The sequence below is a fragment of the Rhododendron vialii genome, chromosome 6a, assembly GCF_030253575.1.
Source record: "Rhododendron vialii isolate Sample 1 chromosome 6a, ASM3025357v1".
NCBI lineage: Eukaryota > Viridiplantae > Streptophyta > Magnoliopsida > Ericales > Ericaceae > Rhododendron > Rhododendron vialii.
This window is the reverse complement of record NC_080562.1, coordinates 30,965,130-30,976,203: the sequence shown is the minus strand read 5'-3', so window position 1 is coordinate 30,976,203 and position 11,074 is coordinate 30,965,130. Positions and strand designations below refer to the sequence as shown.

Below are 11,074 nucleotides of genomic sequence, written 5' to 3'. Positions count from 1 at the left end.
CCATTTGTTGAAGCAAATGATGCATCACTACCTTGTTGGAATCAACAGCAGTTAATAGACATCTGTGAGTGAGATTTTGAATCCCTGCCACTGTGTAAAATTCACATCCATCCATGATTGTAATTCTACAGTCGTGATCGCTCCCAACAAAGAAACAAGCAAGATGGAGGAATAAACTTTTGTCGTGATCGAGTTGTAAGGAATCATAGCTTATTTTGAGTTTTTCAAGGATTTCGTTATCAGGGATTGCTTTCAATTTTTCTAACTGACTTTTCCATACTCCGATGCTTTTTCCAAATAGAGAAGACCCCAAAACTTTAATTGCCAACAGAAGCCCTTCACAATGTTCAACCACCAACTTTGAGGTGTCCGCATAGTCATCAATGGGATGGCTTTGTCCAAAGGCATGCAAACTGAATAGCTCAAGGGACTCATCATAAATCAACTTTATTATCCTGTGCACCTTGCAGCCTTCACGAGCTCTTAGCAAGTGCTCATTCCGAGTGGTTATGATGATTTTACTCCTTGGAAAAAGCCAATCACGCATTCCAAGCACTGCATATAACTGTTTTAGCTTATTAACATCGTCAAGAATCACAAGAACCCTTTTGAAACGCAAGGCGTCTTTAATCTTGACAATACCTTCATCAACGTTGGATGTCTTCTCCTTCCTTCCCTTTAAAATATCTGAAACAAGCTGTCTTTGTAAACAAAGTGAACCATCCTGTTGTTTTGAAATCTCTCTCACATTTGCCAGGAAACTGCTACCTTGAAATCTTGAGAAGTTTAAATTATATAGGAACTTGGCGATGGTAGTCTTCCCTATTCCACCCATCCTTCAAATTGCAGCTACACCAACATCAGCTAATTCATCTTCTAACCAAAACTGAATTTCTCTTGCACGAGAAAGTAATCCGATTGCATAGGGGCCGATGTCCAAGATTGTGCGACTTAGTTTGTCTCCAACGACTTTGATGATTTTCTGGATAAACCTCGACTCATGCCTAATGTTTACGATCGAGAGGAAAAAATTAGCACAATAAGAAGGATAATCCAGACTTGAAGTAGATTGCAAATTATCAAACAATACGGGATAAAACAATTATGTTATTGTCATTGTTGAAAAACTAACGAGTTCTACATTCAAATAAAACGTCTTTGACAATAATTGGTTCACAAAACAAAACTCTTTCTCCTATTAATCTGCTTTCCTATTCTTGCTATTTGTCAAGAAAGACCAAGTTTCTGTACAATTACTGTGATTGGGAATGAATCTACTTGGCAAAACAATTTCAAATAGCTTGAAATGGGAGAATCGTAAACATAAACGAAAAGATAGCTTCTCCAGCTTTGCTCTCAGATTCTAACGTGATCCTCACAACGCTCGAGCTTTCACACTTTTTGCAATGTAATCCAGTTTGTTAAGAGATATGGGAAAACCTCTAACAGACTTTCTAAGTGTAGTTTTGAAACTACAAATGGTAGCATATATGATATAATCAATACAGAAGACGGAGGGAGATAATCACATAGCTTCACATCAAAAGGAATAAAAAGGTCATCCGGGAAAACCTCCAACTCAACAATGGCAAACAGGAGATTTAAAAAAAGAAGAAGGTAAACTCCAACTGAAAAGGTCCTGGAATGAAACCAATAACCCAGCCAATCCCATGGATATCATTTTCATATAAAACCTCCGTCTCAAAACTGAAAACTTCAAATAAAAGGCCCTGGCATGAAGCAATTTGGATCATCCAGAAAATCTCATTGCTTATGAAATCTCCATCTCAGAAAACGGGAAACTTCAATTAAGAAAAGGTCCTAGCATGAATTAATTTCATCCAAAACTCACAAAAACAGAAGTTAGACAAGTAATTAGCAGAAAGGACTTGGGAGGAAATTACCCATCAGCTCTATTTTGTCAGTTCATCCCAGCTAAATCAGCAACTTCTCTGAGCGCAGCCCTCCATTCTTCCACCTTGCTCATCCATTCCTTTCTCCTTTCACCACTTTTTGCTTCAATTTTCCGTTCATGTCGCACAAATGCTTCTTCGAAACTCCCCATTTGCTTCCTCAATTGGGATGGATCCATGTCATAGAAAACAGGAAGAACTACATGTCCAGAGGTACTCCTGCATTTGAGGATCATCACAAGCTCATCAGGGCACCAACTTGAAGATGCATAGTTCTTTGACAAGACAACTATTGATATCCTTGACTCTTTTATTGCTTTTTGCAGTTCTGACTTGATCTTTTCTTCTCTTTCAATCCCATCATCATCTTTGAAAGTGTGAAATCCGGCATAGCCCAACGCGGTGTAGAGGTGGTCAGTGAAAGAATTCCGAGTGTCTTCCCCTCGGAAGCTCAAAAATACATGATAACTACAAGGTGAAGTTGAAGAAGAGGCTTCTTGTGATCTTATGGCAGCCATTGAAAAAACTCAAGAGAGATAACTGGATTCTAGGACCAAGATATAATACATGCCCCCTGCAGTGGTAAAAATATTAAGTCAACATGAGTACGTAGATGAATTGATCTAAAAAAAAACGAGTAGATGAAAAGTAAAACCGTGTAAAAAGCACAAGAGAAAAGGAAAGAAAAAAGAGGTAAGAAAGTCTGTAGTACCACAAGACAATATACAACATGAAAGGACTGCAGCTGCTAAGAAGAGCAGAGTCAAGTCAACCAATCAGTTGACTTCATTTTGATTCATTTTTTTCCACATAGACTTCATATTTTTCTTCTGAAAACAAATATGGATGAACCATTATTAAGAGAAATGAAGCAAAAAGCCAACAACCCAAATATAAGCAGGGCTATCGAAATTTCGAGGCTCTAAATTTGTATCATGTTATGTTCAGTATCAGGTACTCCACAGGTTGTAGATCAAAATAAAAAAAATGGTACTTTACCGGTTGAGTTCAATAACAAGCAAAAGGTACTTACTACTAACAGTAAACAAGGTCAAAAAACTACTAGAGAAGTTCACAGAATGATATTTGAAGTTGCCTTTATTGTTCTTTATTAAATGTTTTGCTCAATGAACTGGCTTAATCTAATGAACCGATATTTAGGCTTAATGCTAGAGAAGTTATGTGCGGTGCCATACACCAAGAAGCTTATAAGCTTTTTGTGGGTTTTGGGTTTGGTGTTTTATCTTGAAGGTGGTTAGGAGTTATCTTCAGCGGGTGAGGCTTAATCTAATGAACCGATATTTAGACTTAACGCTAGAGAAGTCATGTGTGCGGTGTCATACACCAAGAAGCTTATAAGCTTTTTGTGGGTTTTGGGTCTGGTGTTTTATCTTGAAGGTGGTTAGGAGTTATCTTCAGCGGGTGAGGTTTGGAGTTCTTTGTATGTCTTGGTTGGCTTCTTGCCAATCTCGGGGGTAATTTTCCTCTTTGGGTCCTGGCAGCATATACTCGTCGCTGGTGCAGGGTTGCCTTTTTTTGGTATGCTCTTTGCACAGATGAGATGTCTCGTACTTAGGGTCCTTTTAATCATTTGTAATGTGTTTCTAAAGATTAATAAATTCTTGTTTTGCCGTTAAAAAAAAAATGCTTATAAGCTTCATACATACAGTTCCCTGGTGTACATTTTATCTTGCGTAAAAGAGAGACTAATAACTACTAGGCTCCTCCCTTTTTCCTGGTTGTTGTACTTGAAAATTTCCTTTATATTGCTTGTTTCTTTAGTGGAAAGGCCAAAGATGTCCCAGTTTGAATTTTTGCTGAATAAGAATTCTACCCAAATTTTAAGATTCAATATCTCAGCAGGAAATTGTTGAATATACATAATACAGTTTCTATAGACTCACAAAAGAAATTAAGAATGCATGTCAAAGTAAAGAAATTATAAGGGTTTAACCATCAGTGTGTTTTTGAAGTGCCGCCCTCTGCCCTTCCATCTTGTTCCTCAATGGTCCTTTTTCCTTTCGCCAGTTTCGTCTTTGGATCCCTCTTCATGTCTACCAAATGCTTCTTCAGAACACATGGTATTTAAGAGGTAAAATTGCATGCCCAGATGTCCTCATGCATTCAGAAATCGTCATTAGTTCATCAAGGCACCATCTTGAAGAACAAAATAGAGCGAGAAGTGGAAGATGTGAATGAAGAATGGGATAGAAGTGAAGTTGGGGTCTTCTCATGGTGAACACCCCCACCACCAACCCCAACCTCCCCCCGTGCGTTGCGGCGCATGCTCACACAGGATAGCCAAATATGGTACATCGTTAACTTGACAGGCTTACATTGAGATCACCTAATTGTGCCCAAATGAGAGACACTACGACTATCATTGAGCTGTACATTGCTATGGTGTCGCAAATCGCAATTTGGAACTTGCTTTTATTCATAGTTGCCATGCCTTGGTTTGGATCGGAATTGTTGTAGCCACTGGGCATTGTTAAACCTGCTGCGTAAGTCACGGTGGCTACTAGTGTTGCCACCAACAACAGTGTGTTGATCCAGTCCTTGTAGTTTTCCATGTTAGGCCGTCGATATCCCAATGAAGTTTGTGTAGTTAGTTTGGGAACTTTAGAGCATTTTCTATTCGGTGCACCCGCTGATTTCAACGCCATCCAGGTCAATCGCTGCACGATTTCAAGAAAACAAGAGAGTATCATCTGGTGGTGGTAGTGACTAAGGAAGCAGTAAGGAAGAAAATGGTAAGGTGGCCGCTATTTGCAACGCACTTCTTGCTACTCGCAGCCGATTAAAATTTTTATCAATTATGGACAAAAATGCCCTTATTCAGTTTGACCATTATACCCCTAAAATCTCATGTTATTTGACCATTTTATCCTCTTATAATTCATTACATACAACCACAAAAATCATCTCCTGTCCTTCCCTCCCTCCCAGAACATACAACCTCAAAAAATCTCCCCGTCCATCCCTCCCTCCCGAAACGTCTCCTCCCTCCCCCATTCAAACTCCTCCATTTTCATCCCTACCCAGCTGCCATCATCTACCACAAGGCCCCTCCTACCAGCAGCCAAGTCTGCCTATCTTCCTCCTCTCCTCTTCCTCCAACTTTGTCAATGGAAACCTCGATTGCTTCTTCTCCCTCCATTGATAACCAAGAAAAAGTTGACCCATTAATACACCACAATTTGGAGTCGGAAGATCACACAATGGATGTTGAGAAACATGTCACAGGTGTTGTAGTGACGGAGCAAAAATCGAAGCAAGAGGTAAGCCCGCCCTCCATTTTCAATTTCAGTTCTGGCCCGACACAGTTGACACGCAGTGCCAAAACTTTACTAACTTTTCGGACTCTAATATCTGAATTATGTACACCTATTCGGATATTAATATCCGAATATTGTCAACATTGTTGGACTCTTATATCCGAATTTAGTGTCAGTTTTTAGATATTAATCTCTGAATGAAACTGCAGAGAATCCTGTATTTACAGTTGGATACATAGTGCCAAAAATTTACTAACTTTTCGGACTCTAATGTCTGAATTATGTACAACTTTTCGGATATTAATATCCAAATATTGTCAACATTTTTGGACTCTTATATCCGAATTGAGTGCCAGTTTTCAGATATTAATATCTGAATAAAACTGCAGAAAATCCTACACTTACCTGGTTGGTCTTTGGGTGTTACAGGTTGACACTTCAACACTTGGTAGTTTTGTAGGGCCATCGACTATACCTATTTCAACTTGTCCTTCATACGATTATACGGAGCATTTTACAACGGAGATGGTAAGTGTTTTTTTGATAAAGTATTTATCTTGTGCAATCTTATATTACGGGCTATAATTTTTTGTTATGTGTGTGTAGGTTTTTCTATCCGATGAAGCGTTGGTAGATTGGATAAGATGTACTGGTAAACAACACGGGTTTATCATTGTGATTAAGGGTTCTGAGAAATGTATTAAGAATCGCACACCTAGGATGAGATTTTCATGTGAAAGGAGTGGTAAGTATAGGCCGTTTGTGAAGAAAGTTGATGGGAAGGAGGTAGCTGTGAAGAAGAGAGTACGGTCCACGGGCACCAAAAAATGTGAATGCCCATTTGAATTGAAAGCTGTAAAGGGCAATGATGGTTGGACTGTCTCTGTCCACAATGGCACCCATAACCATCCTCCAGCGGTGTACTTGGAGGGCCATTCGCATGCCGGGAGGTTGTCGGCAGAGCAGACTAGCACGGTGGTTGATTTGTCAGTCGCTTTGGTGAAACCCAAAGAAATCTTAACCCATTTGAAGGTTCAAGATCCTGAGAACGTAACGTCTATCAAAACCGTGTACAATGTACGACACAAGTATCGAGTGATCGAGAAAGCTGGAAAATCTCAAATGCAACATTTGTTGGATCGGCTAGAAAAGTACCACTACGTTCATTGGGCCCATGAGAACGAGACTGAGAATGTCACGGAGTTGTTTTGGTCTCCTCCATCTGCCGGGGAGATGTTACGTGCTTTTCCCCACGTTTTAATGATGGATTGCACATACAAGACGAATAAGTACAAGTTTCCTTTGCTTCAAATTGTTGGTGTAACATCGACGGAGATGACTTTTTGTGCAGCATTTGCTTTCATGGAGTGTGAAAAAACGGAAAACTACACTTGGGTCTTGGAGAATCTAAAAGGCATGATGGATCCCAACGCGCTTCCGTCCGTTATTGTCACAGATAGAGAGTTGGCGCTTATGAATGCCATCGAACATGTTTTCCCTCAAGCTACCAACCTCCTATGTAGGTGGCATATTGGCAAGAACGTATTAGCCAAGTGTAGAAAGATATTTGATGACAAGATGTGGGAGGAGTTTATTTGTAGTTGGGGCCTAGTCGTCCTTTCATCGAGTGTTGCACAGTATGAGGAGCGCCTTTGTGTTTTAAAGCGTAATTTTGAAATGGTTCCTGCAGCACTTGAGTACGTCGAGAAAAATTGGTTGGTACCCTACAAAGAGAGATTTGTAGGAGCTTGGACGGACAAAGTCATGCATTTCGGAAACCTAACAAGTAACAGGTAAACGCTTCATTCATAACTCTGGCATTTTCCTTAATATTCATGTTATTCACGCGTTTTTGGAAAATTTTCATTTATTCATGTTATTTGCTATGGTTAATATCTTGCCATATTTATGCATAGGGCGGAGAGTTCACATTCAAAGCTAAAAAATCATCTTGAAAACTCGAAATACAATTTTGATACTATATAGGAGAAGATTCACAGATTGATGTTGTTACAAGTTACTGAAATCAAAGCTTCGTTTGAGAAGAGCCTTAATTCTGTGCAACATGATTTTAGAACAACTCTATTTGATAGGCTAAGGGGAGTTGTTTTGTCAAATGCCATGACACTTGTTTTAGCGGCATCCCATCAAGTCGAATGGTTTGTGGAATCGAAGCGTCAATGCGAGTGTTCTTTGAGGCACACCCATGGTTTACCTTGCGCTCATGAGATTGCTCCTTACAAGATGGAAAATATCCCTCTACCGATTGAGTTAATCTACGACCATTGGAAGAGACTTTCTTTGCTTGCACCCCAGAATGAGGGTTCGATGGAGGAGACGCTTTTGGCTCACTTTGATTGTTTTTACAACAAGTTCTTGAAAGAAGATCAATTTGATGTAAAGCTAAATTATGTTAAGAAAATGCAAGAGCTTGCTCATCCGAAAACCAGTACTCTCCTTGAACCCAAAATGAATGCACAACCACGCGGTCGGAAGTCAACGAAAGAAAAAAATGCAGCCAAAGAACAAAATTCGACGCGTAGGGATCCTTCAAAATTTGAGCATGTTATGGCATCCCTTCAAACCCCTAAGCCCGTCAAAGAGAAACCGCGGCGTAATCTGAAAGGGAAAGCAAAAGTTCCAGCACAACTTTTTATATGCCCCTTCATCAATCAGTTCCAAGAAGCAATAAGACCTTACATAGAATCGGTCAAGGATGTTGAAGATGATGGGAATTGTGGGTTTCGAGCAGTGTCGGGCTTCATGAAAGACGATGTTTAGTCTAATAAATGATTTATTAGACTAAACAATAAGACCTTACCTCCTCTTGCCTCGCCTGACGCCCTCTCTCTCGTCCTCTCCCCCGTCCTCTGGCTTGTGTCGTTTCCTGTATATTGCAAACAATAGTTTAGTCTAATAAATGAATTATAAATGAATCATAGACGAAAAATTCTAGAGTAGTAGTAGTACTAGTAGTTGAGTGAAATATATCTATCCAATTCAAAGATAGAAACACAAAATCGTATTCTAACTTTCGTGTACCTCGTCCTCTTGTTGAACGGACTCATGCTCATTCTCCCATACATCAACATGTGGCTCATCCTCACAAATTTCAACATGTGGCTCATCTTCCCCTACATTATCATGTGGCTCATCCTCCCGTAGAACAGCATGTGGCTCATCCTCCTGTACCTCCGAATGTATCTCAACCTCTACATCGTTCTCTACCTGAGCATGTTGCTCAACCTCGACATCCTCCTCTACCTCCGGATGTACCTCAACCTCTTGCCTCTGTCCTTATCCTCGACTTTTTCCTCGTTTCCTTTCCAAAGTTAAAGTTTGGTCAGCATTCCTCTTCCTTGCAGAAACGGTAGGAGGAACTCGTTTCATTTGCTGTACATTGTAAACAATATGTTAGAATCATAGTTGTCAAAATCGTACGATTTATGCAAAAACGATACAAATCTATAAATGAATCATGGTTTATCACATTATTGCATTTGACTAATATGAAACCACATGCAAAACTATAGTATTTATTTTTCTACTAGGTACTAGATTCTACCTCACGATGTTGCTCAACCACCACATCCTCCTCACCCCCAACCTCTTGCCTCTGGCCTCGCCCTCGTGTTTTGCCTCGTTTACTTTCCAAAGTTAAAGTTTGCTCAGCCTTCCTCTTCCTTGTAGAAACAGTAGGAGGAACTCGTGTCATTGTATTTCCTGTACATTGCAAACAATACATTAGTCTAACGCTTAAATTAAAGGTAGGTGAATCGGATACTAATCTCTGAATAAAGATACATAAATCGGTGTCACACCCCGCGTCTAGAAACACCCAAAACGAAGTTTAACAAAGAATAAACTACCGTGTCAGGTAATACCAACGACATACCACATAAACCTTGGCTATAGAATTATATCAGAATCCATCAATGGTAACATGACAAAAACTTTCCATCAATAAACTTTTACTTTCAAGCTCATAAGAGAAGCATTAAATTGGCATAAGACTTGCACATGTAATAAAATATGAGCCAAGTGTCAAGAAAACCCCGTTAACACCTAGAACACAATTGATATCACCAAATCACCTTTACGAAAAAAAAAATTCAAGTTTACTTGCACAAACCAACATATGAATGCATAAAATGCATGTCCCTCCCAAATAGAAGACTAAAAGTTGTATTTTTAAAGACTAATCCGTACAAAGTTAAGAACTGCGAATTTATAAGATCAGATTAGACATATAGAACAGCAACTACTCAAAAAATTAGAATAATACGACCTCTTTAGGTCGCTCAATTAATTCCACAAACTCAAATCACATGCTGCGGTCAAAGTATTTCCAACAGTGTCACACCAACTTGTAAAATCTGCTAAGATCAAAGTATACATCCAAATGACCTAGGATTTGGTATAACTCATAATAACACATCAAAGTTCATTCTTGATTTTTTCCAGAATTTTATAAGCAAGAAAACCAAGTCAAATTCAATCTCAAAGTCAGAAATTCTGTGCAGGAAACACAGTTTTTCAGCAGAGCAGTCTGTGATCGAATATTCATTACAAATCGTGTATGTCATATTTTTCGATGATTCCATTGCCAAAACAACACCAACTTAACAATCTTTAAGACTCGAAAGGACCCATAACCAATAAACTTGTCTAAGTATAACAAATTTGATGAAAAATGCAGCTTTGGATGCTGCCCAAATTTTCTAAAATATCTTCACATCAATAGCAATAAGCAACTTCAAAATTCTACAAGTTCATGGTCATAATCCATCTATATACCAACTAACATACATCAATCTTGGGTTTCCATGATCAAAATCATATTATCCACAAATTAACAATATTTGAGAATTTAAGATGAATTAGGTATAAATTCACCATGTAAGCACTATAGAACCATAATTCTTAAATCTCTTCCATGTAAGTTGATTCTATATGCACATATTCATCAATACTCGTAGTTTAAGAAAGATTTCTTACCACAAGAAGAGAAATTTTCAGATTACATGTCAAACTCCAAGAGATTACTTCAAGTTCTTCATGCCAAACTAGGGTTTTCCTATTCTTTTTCAATGGGGAAGAAAGAACTCCGAGTGGGGTAATGTTATGAATGTTTATGGGTTCTCACAATCGGATTCTAATGACTGAAATAGAGGGAACAAATCAGACTCTAATGTCCGAATGGGGTAAAATACTTTGGATATTAAAATCCAAATGAGGCAAAACATTTCAGATATTAAATTCCGAATGACCTTACCTTACAAATTCAGCTAAATATTAAAATCCAAAAATTTTGTCAATCATTCCTGGACAATGTCAATGGTTTGTATACCAAGTTACCAATTGACTACATTAACAACCTTTGGTGACTCGTTTCAAAAAAACATAGCCAATTGGACTTTGGTAACAAAATCGAAAGTAATTAATTATTTCAGAAACGGGTTTTCTTCGCATTTGTGTTAATGACACTATTTGTAGGAGTGTAATCAAAACAGACTTTTCACTAGGTTATTGTGTTACAAATTGGAAGTGTTTCTACGTGTCATGATATTGAGTTATAGTTGTGAAGCCATATTGCATCTCTATAAGCATAATAAAAGAGCTACAATTGGTGTGTTGAGCATTATTCATGCATATTGCATCTTACAAATTTATTAACACGTGTACAGACCACATAGCTCATCGATTTGGCTTGCTTTTACAATAAGATGCCTTCAAAAATTGGTTGAAAGAAAAGCTACAGCTCTGTCTACAACCAAGGGGTGCTAATCGAAATAGAAGGGACTAATCGAACTGTAATGTCCGAATGGGGTATAAAGATGTGGATATTAAAATCCGAATGAGACAATAAATTTTGGATATTAA

General features: G+C 38.5%; 3 protein-coding genes and 1 long non-coding RNA gene across 4 annotated transcripts; 1 reads left to right on the top strand and 3 right to left on the bottom strand.

Moving 5' to 3' along the window:
• Positions 1-51: 51 nt before the first annotated feature.
• On the bottom strand, positions 52-835 carry LOC131328626 (disease resistance protein RUN1-like). Its single transcript, XM_058361544.1, has 2 exons — positions 130-835; positions 52-62 (listed from the first exon to the last, which is right to left on the bottom strand). Exons 1-2 carry the CDS (start codon positions 833-835, stop codon positions 52-54), a joined length of 717 nt encoding a protein of 238 aa, XP_058217527.1.
• A 4-nt stretch (positions 836-839) lies between these two features.
• LOC131328989 (disease resistance protein RPV1-like) lies at positions 840-2,535 on the bottom strand. The gene is made up of 2 exons (XM_058361993.1): positions 1,905-2,535; positions 840-1,004 (listed from the first exon to the last, which is right to left on the bottom strand). Exon 1 carries the CDS (start codon positions 2,429-2,431, stop codon positions 1,922-1,924), a length of 510 nt encoding a protein of 169 aa, XP_058217976.1. The 5' UTR covers positions 2,432-2,535; the 3' UTR covers positions 840-1,004; positions 1,905-1,921.
• Positions 2,536-5,134: 2,599 nt separating this feature from the next.
• LOC131328625 (putative protein FAR1-RELATED SEQUENCE 10) lies at positions 5,135-7,972 on the top strand. Its single transcript, XM_058361543.1, has 4 exons — positions 5,135-5,194; positions 5,621-5,719; positions 5,798-6,910; positions 7,178-7,972. The coding sequence occupies exons 1-4, from the start codon at positions 5,135-5,137 to the stop codon at positions 7,970-7,972; spliced, it is 2,067 nt and encodes a 688-aa protein (XP_058217526.1).
• A 38-nt stretch (positions 7,973-8,010) lies between these two features.
• Positions 8,011-8,916, bottom strand: LOC131328987 (uncharacterized). Its single transcript, XR_009200590.1, has 3 exons — positions 8,757-8,916; positions 8,234-8,584; positions 8,011-8,078 (listed from the first exon to the last, which is right to left on the bottom strand). It is a non-coding gene; the product is annotated as an uncharacterized LOC131328987 (long non-coding RNA).
• Between the last annotated feature and the right edge of the window lie 2,158 nt (positions 8,917-11,074).